The 17,029-nt window shown below is 40.4% G+C and overlaps 2 protein-coding genes across 2 annotated transcripts in view; both read left to right on the forward strand.

Annotated features, from left to right (window-relative positions):
• Nucleotides 1-5,158: 5,158 nt before the first annotated feature.
• LOC136850729 (uncharacterized) lies at nt 5,159-6,547 on the forward strand. Its single transcript, XM_067124606.1, has one exon. The coding sequence runs from the start codon at nt 5,381-5,383 to the stop codon at nt 6,545-6,547; it is 1,167 nt and encodes a 388-aa protein (XP_066980707.1). The 5' UTR covers nt 5,159-5,380.
• A 128-nt stretch (nt 6,548-6,675) lies between these two features.
• The window catches only part of LOC136850733 (uncharacterized), a 72,755-nt gene continuing 62,401 nt past the window's right edge, over nt 6,676-17,029 (forward strand). Inside the window, exons 1-6 of the mRNA XM_067124621.1 lie at nt 6,676-6,784; nt 7,511-7,739; nt 8,937-9,177; nt 9,830-9,842; nt 10,216-10,338; nt 15,689-16,114. Coding sequence (XP_066980722.1) covers nt 6,676-6,784; nt 7,511-7,739; nt 8,937-9,177; nt 9,830-9,842; nt 10,216-10,338; nt 15,689-16,114 — 1,141 coding nt within the window. The remainder of the gene's footprint in view (nt 6,785-7,510; nt 7,740-8,936; nt 9,178-9,829; nt 9,843-10,215; nt 10,339-15,688; nt 16,115-17,029) is intronic.

Consider the following 17,029-nt stretch of genomic DNA (forward strand, 5'->3'; position numbering starts at 1 on the left):
TAAAGGTTGAGAGAGAGAGATACTCTCTCTCTCTCTCTCTCTCTCTCTCTCTCTCTCTCTCTCTCTCTCTCTCTCTCTCATTTTTTTGCTATTTTCCAAAGTAATACATATTTTGTTTGCTTTCTTTCATCTTGTCCATCCTGTATATCTCTGATTGCCTAATGCAACTCTGGTGCACTGTTTTTAACTAGTTGCATCTTTGGAGACTATTATTATATTCAGTTTACTGGTATTATCTAAATATTAATGTCCCACCTCTTCTTCTTTAGCTGTCCTGATTTATGAGAACGGGTGCTGTTGCTGGGATTGGAGTTCATATCCAAAGCTAATATAGAGATTTGTGGTGGGACTGTCTGCCACCCAATTATGTTTGGACCTGAGAGAGATAAGCATAGATATGTTCATGTGTCAAGGGCGGCACTATCATTTGGAATTGACTCCTGGGTTCCTTGGGTGGTCTGATTCTAGAGATAGGAGTCATTGCATTCTGTCAGGTTTGCCCATTTTTATAACTGGTCCTGTCAAGTGGGGCTTTTTTTACCCTTGAGCCTTTCTAATTATATCTGATGTCATCCCTTCGGGGTAGGGTAAGGAGTGGACATTTGGGGGTCAACTCTTGTTGGTGCCATTATTTAAGGATTGAACTCCATGAATTTTCGGGCAGGGTTTTTTTTTATAGACGTCACGGCTACCCTTGCAAAGGAAGGCAGTACCCCAGGACCCTTTGACGACAACACAGCAAAGATGATGACTCTTGGGCCTAACTTTTATGATGAACCTGGTCGAAATCAAAATGGTAATGGTGATTCAAGCTCCTGTATTGACAAAGAAGCCGATTCTAACATGGAGTGAAGCTATTGGTTGGTTGACGTAAAAAGTATTCAAAAGCTGTGGATCCTCCATATTACGAAATTGTCATTGAAAACAAATTATGAATCGTTTTTGAATCGTTTGGGATATTGTAAAAATTAGAATGAGACTTAGAGATTAGATTAATAATTTGGAGACTTTCATTCAGACACCACGAGGAAGCTTTTAAGGCAAGGTCTAACATAAAAGAATTTTAAACTCAATACTTTCAGTATGATTGGTGCTCTTTGCACCAAGTAACAAATAACTTGGATGTCTATGGCCTGCAGACTGAATTAGGAAATATGACTTTCATCCAAATACCAATTCCCAGAGAAAGTGCAAACGACCACAGTTATTGACTCGACAACTAAGGGTGATATTGGAAATTATTGTAGGTTATCCAAATTCTTGTAAAAAAGGAGTCTGTTCACTTAGATTGGGAGACATTTCTTGCTTTGTGTACAGTCAGATCAGGAGACATTTCTTACTTGGGAAAGAATTGTTTACTTGCTAACAGTCTTACACGTGCTGAAATTTAAAGTCAAATGATAGTGAAATTGAATTAGAAGTCAAACCTCATCTAGACTTCAGCTATGGTACAGGAGTGATATTTGATAGAGACGTATATGGCTTCACTGAAGAGGACATCAGTGATCATTCTCACTTAAGAGAGCTGGATGTACCTTCGCACATAAATGTTGAAAATGAAAAAAGTTCATCCATTCAAACAAAAGCCACTGCAGTGCTGCAGTTGTTTTAAGTCTGGGCACCCATATCGTGTATGCAAGAATGGAAAGATCTGCAAGATATGTTCAAAACCTGATCATGGAGACTACATTTCAGGCAAAGTGAGTAAGCCACTGCAGTGCTACAATTGTTTCAAGGTTGGCCACCCATATTAAATATGCAAGAATTAAAAGATCTTCAAGATACATTCAAAACCTGATCATGAAGACTTATTGTAGGCTAAGTGCTTGAGTTGTAATATGAACCATAAACCTAGTGATAAAATCTGCCAACAATATAAATTAGACGAAGCAGCTATGAACAAATCCAACACAGCAAGTGTTGGGTATGCTAAAAGGATTTTGAAGTCATTGTCGAAGTCGTCCAACTCCTCGACATTCAGATAAGAAAATCGACAAAATTAGAGGCAGTGGCACCGAGCCCCACATCTCAAGACCACAGAAGAATAAAATGGAAGTTGTCAAACACCATAATTCAAAGCTCATACTGGGAAGACCTTGCCCGAGGATTCTCCCAAAAAATAATTTTCAGTTTTCACTTCCATTCCCCAAAGGAATTGTCAGGGTCTAAGGGTAAAATACAAAGAGCTCAAACCCTTGCCTAATTCATGAATTTTCACCCTCATTTGATTTGTTTACAAGACAGGATGCTAGACAGCAATACTCTTGTCCCAGGGAATATGTAAGTTATGTCACAACATATAATTCTCCAATAGGATGTCAAGGGGGAAGTAATTTGTGTTTGCCATGACACACCTCAAATAATTGTAAAATCATGCACCTATCTCCAAGCTGTAGAAGTACAAGTTGATCTGGGAACGAGCTATATGGTGTTCTTAGTTGCTTTACTTCCAAACAATAATGTATCTTAGGATGACATGGCAGAGCTGATGAATCAGCTCTGCTATTGCTCTTGCTTGGAGATGCTAATAGTTGACGCCCTTGTTGGGTAATTAGCAACAGTGAAAGTTAACCTCATAGCATTGCTTATGGAAAATGAGGATACTGGACCGCTCAGAACAAGCAAAGCCACCCATTTCTAGATTCAAACAGACACTCTGTCATGCACAGATATTTTGATTCTAGCTCTTAACTTCCTTAGTGATCTTAACTGGCAAATGGTGGATGACTGGCATACAAGTGATCATGCACCTATTATAATTAACACCAACAATGATCCTCCAGTACAAAGATCACTGAGGTGGATTCTTGAAAAAGCTGACTGGCTAAAATTTCAGACCTTTTGATTGGAACTCTTCATACTTCAGGCATAAATTCTATACTCAAATATGCAAGGATATTCCAACGATGATCAATTCTTTGCTAGTTTTCCGAAATGCTGGTATTTCATAGATTAACCAGAATATAATTGACCAGATGTCGTAGACGCCTCACGGAAGAAAACATAATCCCATACAAGAAATTTAGAGCCATGTTTTGTCAAGCAGTAAAAGCTGCCAGACATAATTCCTAGTCTTGTTTTGCATCCTCCATCAGTAGTAGAACTCCACCATCTGCTGTATTAAAAGTAAATTATCACTTTATTACTAGAGCCTCAAAAGTAAGTGATGGTTTGGCAAAACACTTTGCCAGTGTGTCAGGCAAGCCTGAAACCATTTCAATGTACCATTATCTATAAAGGGAAGAGCAAAAATGATTAGACATTACAACAAACAAAATGGAGTCCTATAATCAACGAATCACTGGAGAATATGATGTGGCTCTTTCAACTTGTAGTGATGCTGCTTGAGGTCCTGATGAAATTCCATATGCAGTGCTGAAACACATATCATCCAGCACAGAAAAACTTGTTTTAAATATTATTTATAGAATATGGCAAGACCACAGTTGCCCAGTTGTATGGAAATGGTATAATTTTAGCATATTAAAGCCAGACAAGGACAAGTTATTGGCAGGAATTTTCTGCCCAATTACATTGACATGTTGTCTGTGTAAAATCATGAAGCTGGTCAATGCTAGATTTGTATAGTACTTAGAAAAAAAGGGGCATTTTGTCACTGACCCATTGTGGCTTTAGTAGGATGCATTCAGCAGTGGACAAATTAATAAATCTGGAGTCTGCTGTTAGATATGAGTCTGCCGTTCTAAACAGCACCATGTCACAGTATTCTTTGACCTTGAAAGGCTTGCTACGCCACCTGGAGACATTGAATGCTTAAAACTATTCATGATTCTTGACTGTTAAGGCTAGGAAGACCTTGTTCAACAGAAAATGTCTGGAAGGAGGGCTTCCCCAAGGGAGTGTGATGAATGTAACTTTTATATGCTCTTACTGTAAATGGGATAACATCTGTTATTCCTCATGACATTCTTCATATTCTTATACCTTATGCTGGAGCGAGAATGTCAGTACTGGAGAGAAAACTTCAACTCGCAATTGACAAAATCATCAGATGGGCTGCTCTGAATGGTTTTAAGTTACTATGAGCAAAATGGTTGTAATGCATTTTTCCCATATTAGGGGAGTGCATCCAGATCCTGATGTCTATATTAAAAGGTCATTGGATTCATCATGTATAGGAGAATAATCGTTCCTTGGGGTTAATATTTGATGATTAGAGACTGACAGGGATTAAAACTTTTGGCTCAATCTCCATTGGACACCCTTTTATAAACACTCTCCAGAACACCTGTATAATTCTTTGATAAAAGCTACCCATGACTTCTATCAACTATATATTGTCAGACCTCACATTAAAAGTCATCTTGTTGCCCATGCGTGGACCTTGGATCAACACATTATGCAAGCAGAGAGAGTTGCGGCCGATGCTGGCCTTGCCTTTCAGACACAACCGACACCCAATCATCTACTTCAATATCAGCAGGCGAGGGATGATTTAGTTGCTCTCCAGAAGTGTGTCTACACTGAGTCATGGTATAAATACACTGACCTAGTTAACCACCAGACTAGCATTGGGACCATGTGGCATCTCATCGAAAGGACTGTCAAGAAAAAAACCACATGTGCACTTCATCACAGTCCACAAGCATATGCCCAGGATCTCATCACTACTTGGTCAACCCAGTCACGGTCCAGTAGTCTCCCTGTACAAATCCAAGAAGCACTTTCTTCCCAGAGCAACTTATGCAACCTTCGACTGATGGCTGCGTTGTTGGAATCAGACAAGGAGGACAAAGAGCTGATCACCGAGGATGAGCTGCGACGCGCTCTTATGGGAAATAAGAATTCTGCTCCTGGAGATGATGGCCTTACTTATCAAGTGCTTCGTCTCCTTCAGAAGGTTCCTGGAAATCCTCTTCTACAATTGTATAATCTTTGCTACCAACATGGATATGTACCTGCTGCCTGGATCATTAGCACAATTATTCCTATCCCAAAGCCTGGAACTGATAAATACCGGCCTATCTCCCTCACCTCATGTTTTAGTAAAGTGTTTGAGTGTATATTACTAACCAGGCTAATGCACCGGTTACAAGAAAAACTCTCTCCCCATTTGTATGGCTTTCTTCCACAGAGGAGTACTCATCACTGTTTAGCTGAACTCTACTCCCAATTGTCCCCCAACAGTGTAGTTGCCTTCCTTGACCTCAAAAGTGCTTTTGATATAGCCAACAGGGATATAATTCTTGATCAGCTTGTCGAATTTGGTGTCAGAGGAAACCTTCTGAAGTGGATAAACGGTTATCTCAGTAACAGAAAATCACGTGTTTTCTTTAAGGGTGTGCGTAGCTCCTATGAAAATTTTGAGCTTGGCACACCTCAGGGCGGTGTATTGAGCCCATTTCTTTTTAATATTCTTATGCACTGTGTACTGTCTCTCCTCCCTGCTATCCCTGGAACCACTGTAACCTGCTATGCTGATGATGTCTGCATCCACTCCACTACCCCTCGAGACCTTCAGCGTGTCCTTCAAGAATTCTACAGGTCCTGTACCTCCTGTGGCCTCATACTCTCCCCAGAAAAAAGCAGAATCTTCTCTGCCCGGAATCTCCGAGACCTGCCAGTGTTCATTATGGGTGGGAATATTATACCTCACTGCACACAGTATACATATCTAGGTGCACCAGTCAGGATCACCCCTGCTATACCTGCACGCCAACGAATCCACCCCATGGTGAAAAACCTTCTTGATCGACTGGAGCCTCGCTTCACTCCCATCAAGTGGCTTGCCTCCAGGACCACAGGTATATCTATCCCCGTGGCTAGAACCCTCTATATCCTCTTCCTAAGGTCAGTTGTTGACTATTTATCTCCTGCTTTAATTCAATTACCCAGACAAGCGTTACAAACTCTGGAACAGTTCCAAAATAGAGTAATGGGGTTTATCCTAGGATGCCCTCCTTCCACTCGGATAGTCAACATGCAGACCGAACTCATGTTACCTCCATTAATAGAGAGAATTTATGCCAATGTAACTTTGTTTTCTGTTAAATGTCTACACTTTCCACAATTTACTCCAAACTTCTCTGCTGTACTCAGAGCATCACTTGACGAAGATGCACCAAGACCTCAACTCCGGCCAGGGGGCCATAACCTAGTTAGGGCAGTATGTGAAAATCTTCGACACCTTGATATCGGTGTACCTGAGCAAGCAGTCATCCAAGATTTGCCACCATGGCGGGTTCCTATTCCTGCTGTCGCTTTCACACCAACCTCTAAAGATGCCCATACCAGTCTACAGAAGCAGTTGGTTTTGGAAACAATAGCCAAAGTGTCAATTTCAGTTCCTGCAGGACACCACATCTACGTGGAAGGCTCAGTACAGGCAGATGGAAGTGCAGCATGTGCTATGTTCTCCCCCACTTTAGACTCTCCTGAGGGTGGGTGGCATGGTCGCAGGTTGCCAAACTCATCCAGTTCCACTTATTGCGAACTTCAAGGTATATGGGATGCAGTAACCCTACTTGTTAGAAGAAATGTGAATGGATTGGTGATCTGTGACTCAAATCTGCACTCCAGGCACTGACATCTTCTAGGCCCAGCTGTGGCCGTGTTGTGCGAGACATATTGTGTCAACTCGCTGCTGCTTACAATGCCTCGCTTGTCTTGTCCTTCATGTGGATGCCTTCCCATATTGGGCTTGCTGGGAATGACATGGTGGACAGTCATGCTAAAGCTGCCTGCACGCTTGAACCTGATGACAGAAATGTTGAGCCCTCACTTCGCTGCCTTAAACATAGAATATATTCAGCAGCTTTTGCCTGTACAGTACAGCGTAGGGATGCAGAGAGGGGCACTAGTGTTTCCATACAACATCATGATAACTTTCTGCAGAGCCGTCACAAGTACCGGTGACGTGGACTCATGGTGCGTAGGCATAATGTCGTAAGTGCCAGGATAAGGTTGGGATATCGTCCTGTGTGGCAGGTTGGACAGACACTAGATATACCACACTACACCTCATGTAAACTGTGTAACCTTGCTAATGCCAATAACCTTGAACACTACTGCCTTCTTTGCCCCACTGTCAGGAATCTGTTACCTCAAGGACAAAATTTACTTCAAACCTGCCAATATTTACTCAAAGATGACCACCTAGACTTAATTTTGACTCGTCATCCACACTTTGGTGGCTGCTAAACTGTCTGTTGCAGTTGTTGTGATAATGGAATACGATCTCATATATGTTATTTTTGTAACTGATATACTGATAATTCAATGCTGTAATTTTTTTTTCTGTTGATTTCTGATGTACTGTAAGTAACTGCTAATATGTAACTTTGTTTGACGTCTTTGGGTGTAATAAATTTATTAAATAAATAATCCATTGGACACAGGTTGTAGAACACTGCTGAAGTATATATGTATATATATATATATATATATATATATATATATATATATATATATATATATATATATATATATATATATATAAAATCACTTGTTTTATCTTAGCTCTTGTATAATTGCAAGATATATTCATCAGCTACCCCTAGATGGCTGAAGATCCTAGATTCCATACACCATGCTGGAATTAGGATAGCTACAGGGAGTTTTAAATCATCACCAATATCCAGTCTTCTGATTGATGCTGGGAAGCTCCCTCTAGATCTCTGTTACCAGTCCTACCTCAAGTATTGGTATAGGCTGCAAAGAATTCCAGATGTTTTGTCTTTGAAACTGCTAACAGCAAGAATTATTTTAGATGTTATGAGGTATTTTCTAACTCTCCCCAGACTTACAGATTCAGGGTCAAATAATAAGGGATTTTGATTTAATTAGTGATGAAATCCTTCCTTTCAAGATATCAGTAATCCTCTTATGGAATTTGCTAGAAGTAAATTTTTGTAAATATAAAAAAAAAAATAAATGTAGTATGACAGAGGCTGAAGCTTACTGGATTTTTATGGCTCATGCTGAGGAAAATCATGATTCTGACTTTTTCCTCACTGATATCTGTAAATCTGGAGTTTATTACAGCTTGTTTTATAGTCAAGGTGCATTTCCTCAAGAGCCCTCAGTTTTTACAGCAGAGTTGTATGGTACATCAAAAGCTTGAAAAAATAACTATAGCTAAGATGGGAGACAGTATTATGCCCACTTAACCTATAAATATTTGGTAAATAATGATCTCCAGCCTTTTTGTAATGAGAACAGGGTCCCCTTGACTGGGAGGCATTTACTGGGTGAATGCCTCAGTCTTAGGAATCTGAGTAATTGATACTTCTCTGGCTTGTAAGGGTGGTAGATTTATCCTGGGGTTCCTATAGAGGATGTTACATATGATACCAGGGGTATTCTTAGCTTTATTTCAGAAGCTCATCGTCTGGAAGAAATCTGATCTTTATTCTGTTGTTGCTATTTTTATAGTGAGATGCAAATGGTTTTAAATTTACATAATTTCTTTTATTTTTAGCTTTTTAAGAAATGACATTGGCATCAATGACCCTGGTAGCCACGATGCCATAAAACTTCTGAACATTCATTCGTTCATTCCTCTGCCAGAATTTTTGGCATACACTTATAGTATGTAGATCAAAGATACTATGTATATGAACAGTATGCATAAATTGTAGTGAGGAAGACAATGGTATGTGCAGCAAGGAACCCAGATGTTTGCATTGTAGAGATCACTCATCTACTTCAAATTAGTGGACATTTACCAGAGAAGACAATTTAGGTGGTAAGAGAAAAGACCACATTCAGGGAAGCAAGGGAAAAAGCCTTAAGTAAGTACAAGACCAGCTCTAAGTTATTCTACCATAGTTGCAAAATGTAATTCATTACATAATACTTGATGTAGCTATGCAAATAGAAACATTAGAAGTAGAGAAGCATATAAATTGCTTAAAATGAATCTGTAAGCGATAGGTCTGTCAAAAGCAAAGTTTATTTTTACTGATAAAAACCAGGCACTCAGCAAAAAGACCAAAAGACAAATTGTCAGCTGAGAGACATCTCCTATTATGCATGGGAGTACCAGCAGCCTCTAGAAGGGCTGGACCTGTGAGTGCTGGTTCATTGCCAGCACCTACTGGCAATTCTGCATCTCCAGAGACTCGACTGATAGATGCTAGTCCTTTAGCACCAACTTCTGTTGGTTCTTATACCTTTTGGGAGGTAGAGCCAGTAGATGCTGGCTTGACAAAACAAGTAGGTATCCCATCATGCTTGGAAAACATACCAAGAGTGGCCAAGGCTCCTTTGTGTCCATGGGGATAAAAGAAGCAGCTGGTGGAAGCCTTCAACAGAGAAGGCTGTTTTAGCAGCTGATTACAACGATGCTGGAATTTAGAAAATTAAAAAGCTTCCCAAAAATCCAGGAAGAATACCTCCGAAAACTCCAAAAACCTGACCACGAGAAAAACTAGGCCTAAAATTTTGAGACCAAACCTTACTAGTGGTTACAAAAACTCATAAATTCTTTTCCATAATATGTTAGAACTGCCAAGGGTTGCAAGTTAAAATTATTATCTGAGATATCCCCTATTTGCATTGCACTGCAGGTGAAGTTCTTCATTGGGCGAGTGGGTTCCGTTTTCAGCTAGCACTCTGCTGGCTGCGAGTTCGAATCTCCGACCGGCCAATGAAGAATAAGAGGAATTTATTTCTGGTGATAGAAATTCATTTCTTGCTATAATGTGGTTCGGATTCCATAATAAGCTGTAGGTCCCGTTGCTACGTAACCAATTGGCTCTTAACCACGTAAAATAAATCTAATCCTTCAGGACAGCCCTAGGAGAGCTGTTAATCAGCTCAGCGGTCTGGTTAAACTAAGGTGTACTTAACTTTTTTTTGACTGCAGGCGAATATGATGGGTAATGCCAATATTCCTTGCCCAAGGGAATATTTGTCATACCACTTGACATACATTCATGGTGTAACATTACTCCATGTTCAGTATGATAACCCACAAACTCATTTCCTGTAAAATCTTGATTGCTGAAACTTTGAACATAGGAATATTAAATACGGGTTATTCAACTCATTTTTATGTTTCTAATGATACATTATCAGCAATTGACCCCTCTTTGCTTAATGAAGACTCATTTATTGATTTTAGCTGGGAGATGATGGACACTAGGTACACTAGTGATCACTAGTTAATTATCATGAATGCATCTCAAAGTCTAACAGTCCAAAAGCTACCAAAGTGAAATATACAAAAAGCTAATTGGGTTTTATATTCAGAAAAAAAGTTCTGTACTACAGTAGATGTTACTGCTATTGAGTTCATTGTTATAGATGATGACATAGAACTGCATAACCCCACCCTTTTTACAGCAGGTCTCCATTCTGTTCGTGGAAGTACAGGTATGTTTGTTTGCCAAGTTGTGCCTTGGAGGAATAATAAATGCTATAGCCCATAGAATCATGTGAACCAGTAAAACACTGTATAGGAGACCCAGGTTCGATGATCAACGGGTTGAATATCCCAAGACGAGAGCACAGGTGTGGCTGAAATTTAAGAAATTTTGTGAAATATGTTGGTATTTATTTCTTTCAACTAAATACAGCTTACTTTGGTCTGGGAAAAGGTTGGAAAAAAAAGCAGGCAAATTTGTTCCGAGTTAACTACCAGTACTGAAGATAAAAAATGAAAAAGTTGCTGATCCCCAGATAGTGGCAGACACACTTTCCAGTCACATTGCTGATGTACCAAAGCATTCCCATGACAAACTGCAGGGTATCACCATAGAGAACAGAAAATTACTGATTTGACTCTTTAAAAACAAGAACCTTACAATGTACCTTTTCCATGAGAGAATTTGAATTAGCTTTAGCAAATGCTGAAGAGTGCAGTTGGCCCAGATGGAGTCCTATATATAATGACTAAATAATATGCAGAAAACACAAAAACATTCATTTTAAGTATCCTAAATCAGATATATATTGAACATACATTCCCACATATCTGGGAAACATTTGCAAGTACTAACATATGTTAAACCAAGAAAAGATGGCTGGACAATGACCAGCTACAAGCTCATAAACCAAGTAAAGACAGCTGGACAATGACCAGCTATCAGTTCCTTACTTTAACCTCGTGCCTTTGTTAAATTATGGAGGGGATAATAAATGTTCGTCTTTGTGATAAAAGAGCATAACCATTATCTAGCACTTGCCCAGTGAGGATTCAGAAATATGCATTCCACCACAGTTGCGCTAATCCATATGGAATCATCTGTATGTGAGGCATTCACGTCTAAATAACACCATGTTAGTTTATTTTTATTTTCAGAAAGCAAAGTCACCACATGGAGGCATAGTATTTTACAGGACCTCTACAGTTGCAATCTGAGTGGGGAACTACCCCGTTTTATTAAAACATTTTTAAGATTTTGGAGATTTCAAGTACAAACAGGAGCTATGCTACTGAGTGTGAGGTGTCAAAAAGAGGGTGTTCCGCAAGATAATATATTAAGTGCTATCCTTTTTGCTCTAGCTGTCAGTGACATTGCAAATGTAATCCCAAAGGATTTAATGTACACATATGTGGATGATCACTCAATATCACTTCCAGCATCAAGAATGATTGTGGCAGAACATCAGCTTCAGTTTAATAAAAAGAAAAGTGAAATGGGCAGAAATGCATAGAGACTGAATACTTTCCTCTTTGGAGACTTTTTCCCAGTAATCAGGATGTGAATAAAGGAGGCTTTGCCAGTCTTATGGGAAAGTCTGATTAGCAGTGACCAGAAGATGTTGGAAATTACCAAGTCATATCCCCATGGTTCACAGTAATATGCTCAGAGAGGGAAACTGCTGTGTTTTGTTAGGGGATTGGTCACGTGTGTTTGACCCATGGATTTCCCCTCCTGTGATCTGTTCAGTCCTGTTGACTGTATGACACATCCTGGTAGAGTATCCCAGTCATGGCAGCCTGAGAAGATATTTCCTTTTAGAATGTCAGGATGGCTGTGGCAATTACGACACCTCCAGAATACTCGTAGAGGATGTAAATTTTAAGCATCGTGATATTTTTAAGATTATCGAAGAAACTGGGCTCCGTAACAAAATATGATATATTTTTAATGGCACGACATAAGAGCTTTTATGATTTTTAGTTTTATGGCTTGTGAACTTTATAAATGTTACATTTTATAGCTTTTAGAGAAAATTCATTTAGTGTCAGTGACCTTGTTTTTGTTGCACCAGATAACTTAATATGAAATCAGTCTACTGTACCAGTCAATCAAAGAAAGGAATACTGGTGGTTAATGTAGAACAACAAATCACTCGGAAGAAGGCTCATTGGTCATCTTTGGTTTCTGAAGAGGAATGCTCAAGTTCCTCCTCTGCAGTTGGATCTTCTGCAGGTTCAACCCAAACTGTGATTTCCTCAGAGTTACTGGTGGTTACTCTGTAAGGACGGGATTGAGTGACATACTGGCTGGGTGTTGACTGGTTTATTGGTGGTTCCTTACTGGATAATGTACAGAATCTTCGAAGTTGTTATTGGCTGGTGCGAGCCCCAAAGTAGCATCTACACACAGGCAGGGCAAAACAGAGGTAATGTTTCGGACATCTGTGTTTGTCGGCAGACAAACAGATGTCGATTGTGAGAGACATAATAAAACATACAGTGATAAAATATATATCAATGTAATGGCCTCAGACAAGCGAAGGACCATCCAAGGTTGACGGGCCCACAGCGGCTTGGAGGAGCACGTTAGCAGCCGCTGGCCTGGCACATGCCAACTGAAGCTGAAATCTCGGACACGACATGCCAACTATGCTAGAAATCTCAGACAAGCGAAGGACCATCCAAGGTTGACAGGCCCACAGCGGCTTGGAGGAGCCCGTTAACGCCATGGCCCTGGCACATGCCAACTAGGCTAAATCTCGGACCACGACATGCCAACTATGCTAAGAAATCTCCGAAAGACAAGCGAGAAGGACCATCCAAAGTTGACAGGCCCTGGCCGGCTTGGAGGGCCGTTAACGCCCGCTGGCCCTGGCACATGCCAACTGAAGCTGAAATCTAGGACGACATGCCAGCTATGCTGAAATCTCAGACAAGCCGAGGAAGGACCATCCAGGTTGACAGGCCCACAGTGACTTGGAGGAGCCGTTAACGCCACGCTGGCCCTGGCACATGCCAGCTAGGCTAAGAATCTCGGACACGACATGCCAGCCTGCTAAAAATCTCAGACAAGCCGAAGGACCATCCAAGGTTGACAGGCCCACAGCGGCTTGGAGGAGCCGTTAACGCCCGCTGGCCCTGGCACATGCCAACTAGGCTAAGAAATCTCGGACACGACATGCCAACTATGCTAAGAAATCTCAGACAAGCCGAAGGACCATCCAAGGTTGACAGGCCCACAGCGGCTTGAGGGAGCAGTTGCCTCACTGGCCCTGGCACATGCTAACTAGGCTAGAAATCTCGGACAAGCCGGAGGACCACCAGGTTGACCGGGCCAACAGCGGCTTGGAGGAGCCGTTAACGCCCGCTGGCCCTGGCACATGCTAACTAGGCTAAGAAATCTCGGACACGCCATGCCAACTAGGCTAAGAAATATCGTACAAGCCGAAGGACCACCAAGGTTGGTGGGCCAACAGCGGCTTGGGGGAGCTGACTAGCATGTAGCCGTGGCACATTCAGCTAGGCTAACAAATCTCGGACACGCCGTACCAGCTAGGCTAACAAATCTCGGACATGCCAAAGGACCACCCAAGGTTGGCGGGCCTACAGCGGCTTGGGGGAGCCGTTAACGCCCGCTGGCCGTGGCACATGCCAACTAGGCTAAGAAAGCTCAGACAGGCCAAAGGACCACCCAAGGTTGGCGGCCGAACAGCAGCTTGGGGGAGCTGTTAACGCTCGCTGGCCCTGGCACATGCCAACTAGGCTAAGAAATCTCGGACATGCCATTACCGACATCCTGTGACGTTATTGTTGATGTTCCGGGGTATGTCTCCTTCTCTGGTGTTTATTGCATTACTGACTTCGTATGCAGATTTGCCATTTCTTACCGTCTTGGTTCTTTCTTTAAACTTGACGGTTTTCAACACTGATTTGGTTGATTCTCCTTTAGATTCTAAGCGATTCATGGTTCGCATTCTGTTTTCACTCCTTTTGCCGAAGGTGAATCCATTGATATGTGCTCTTTTGGATGTTTCTACCTCGGTTCCTGTTTAAATGAGTGAGAAGTTAAAACACATACTGGTAAGGCATATTTTCTAGAAAGTCGGTGCCAATTGGAAATTGGGATTAACAGTTGAGAGAAAATCTATTACTGTTTAAAGTTAAATAGCTATGCACCTACACATAAACATTGTGATGTATCCAAAACTGTTTTTGCAATGAGTGCTTAGGGAGCCAACCAGCAAAGGCAGTCTCGGATGTGTATCACTTGTAGCTCTGCCTCTCAGGATTCACTGCCATGCAGTACTGAATGGCTTTCCAGGCCACAGTTCTGCCCTATGACCCCAGTTTCATACACCCATTTTTTATCTTTGTATAAGTTCTGTACTGCCTTGCTGATGAACTCAACCATCCAAATTTACTCCAAGCTTGTGACTGGTAATGGACTGGTGATTAATTTAATTATTATAGCCCACAGGCTTGGAAAAAGGAAAAATTTAGTATATTCCGTGCTATATGATGTGTAGAGAAAGAAAGAAGTATAGAGAATATGCCAGACTATTTGATGCATGCGTAATCAAAGGGAAAGTGCCCTACTTAATGTAAGGGGTCTTTCATCAGACAGCCTGGCCTGTCTTAAAAGGTCCCTTTTTCCTATAGTGGTAACATCTCAATGGGTTTGTTGAATTCCTTCGCTAAACTGTAACTTTACTAAACTGTATGCTGTTTTATAAATCAAGACAAAGAATTCCGTTACTGCAGAGATCTTCAGTTGCCTAAATGGGTATTATGATACTTCTAATGCATTGTAAGGTCAATATGACAAATAGCTTTGACAAGAGCACTTTTTGGAGGCATAACTAATATGTTGCTAACACGGTCAAATATTTGACCTGTAGTGTTTGTGCCAGTTTGCAGTCTGTGAAGCCGAGTTGAATTAATCAGCTGAGTTGCTGTGCATCCTTATAATAAAACAGGAGTGTATATTTTGATTTTGATAGGCAGTAAAGACCCCATACAATTCACCTTGACCAATAACAGCTGTGTCACTTAGGATTTCATCTGACATCCATTTGACCAGTGCTTCTTAATAAAAAAGTAAATTTCCAACTTTGAGTGTGACACAGAACAGCGATGTAAGTCATTGCCACTAAATATATCCTGTTCAAGTGGGGTTTGCATATGAAATGCTTAGTTTTATAAACTTTGTTTCTCATGACCAATGCAAGCTACTTTGTTCCTAGCGCATGCAGTTTACTCTGTACTTTTTTATACCCGTTACCACGTTCATTGTATTGGTTGTGCAGTGTTATAATAAAGTCATAGCTCTACTATATTTTTCTACTATTGAATCAGTTTTGCATTTACTGAAGATTAGAGAGAGAGAGAGAGAGAGAGAGAGAGAGAGAGAGAGAGAGAGAGAGAGAGAGAGAGAGAGAAATGCTTCATTGTTGCTCAGAATATTAGTTCTATGTTAATACAAGTTTTGCTCAAATTGTAAAGCTATTCTAAAATAAGGAACATTGCTTTATGCCTTATGAAGATAAGCACAATCTTATATATTTGATATAATTGCAGGTTGTACTGGAGATAACTTTGAATGTGACTCTGGAATATGCATTTCAAATAGCAAGAAATGCGATGGTGTGGAAGATTGCTTGGATGGTTTTGATGAACTTGGATGTACATCTCTTTCACCACCGCAAGCTTCGACCACTACAATTGAAACCACATCTTTTGTTCCATCTTCACCCAGAAATCCTACATCTACCCTGTCAACAACAACCAATCCTGTAAACCCTTCAACTTTACCTTTGAGTGGATACTCTTCACCTACAAGCACTTCAAGTGGTTCTTCTGCATTTGCAGACACCACTAGTACATATTCAACTACAACTTTGACATCTGCAATCTCATCCACAATTCCAACTGCAGCTTCTACTAGCAACCCAGTAGTTACAACTCATACAACAGCATCTTCATCAACTGTTACTCCAGTTCCTGGTGGGTTAATGTATCAAAACCTAACTTAAATAAGACAAGTGCTCTTTGTAAATGCATGATGACAACCCATTTTGGTGTTGTGCAGTAGTATGATTTTTTTTTTTTACTGAAGCTAAACACAAGCACCACGGTTAAGCAGTGGTCAATGAAACTTTTTTCTTGAAGTTATACTGCATGTAAGGGGTTTTGCACTCCCAAAACGTAGGAGTAGTTATTTGTGCTGTCACTTCATTGGTGGTATTAGGAGGGTTGTTTTGCCAGTTAAAATCAGCCATTTTGATTTTACCAAGATATCTTTTACCATAATAACTCATGTAGGAAAAGGAAAAGTAAAGACAGATGCTAGTTATTACCAGGGATTCCTTAGGTAAAGGTACAAGTTACAACTCATAGAACAGCATCTTCATCACCTTCCAGTTCCTAGTGGGGTTTTGTATCAAAGCGTAGCTTAAATAAGATCATTACAGTACTTTATGTAAATGCATGATGACAATCCATTTTGGTTGATTTTTGGTTTTTATTTTTTTTACTGAAGGTAAACTCAAGCACCATGGTTAAGCAATAATAAATGAAATTTTTTCACAAAATAGTAATTTATGAATGGGACTTTGCAGTACCAAAACATAGGAGTAGTTATTTATGCTGTCACAGCATTGGTGGTATTAGGAGGATTGTTTTGCAAGTTAGAACCAGCCATTTTGATTTTACAAAGATACCTTTTACCATGATAACTCAGACTCGCCCATGTTGCCTATTTCCGAGTATGTAGGAAAAGGAAAAGTAAAATCAGATGCTAGTTATTACCAGGATTCCTTAGGTAAAGGTACAAGAAGATTTGTGTGATGGGAATTTAGCCTATAAATAATGCTATACAAAGCAAAATCCTAATGGCCATCCCAACTCCTTAGGTAAAGG

This window comes from Macrobrachium rosenbergii, chromosome 3, assembly GCF_040412425.1.
Source record: "Macrobrachium rosenbergii isolate ZJJX-2024 chromosome 3, ASM4041242v1, whole genome shotgun sequence".
NCBI lineage: Eukaryota > Metazoa > Arthropoda > Malacostraca > Decapoda > Palaemonidae > Macrobrachium > Macrobrachium rosenbergii.

What these genes read in the sequence shown, in the direction of transcription:
- LOC136850729 (XM_067124606.1), top strand. Translation starts at nt 5,381, where the DNA reads ATGCACTGTGTACTGTCTCTCCTCCCTGCTATCCCTGGAACCACTGTA.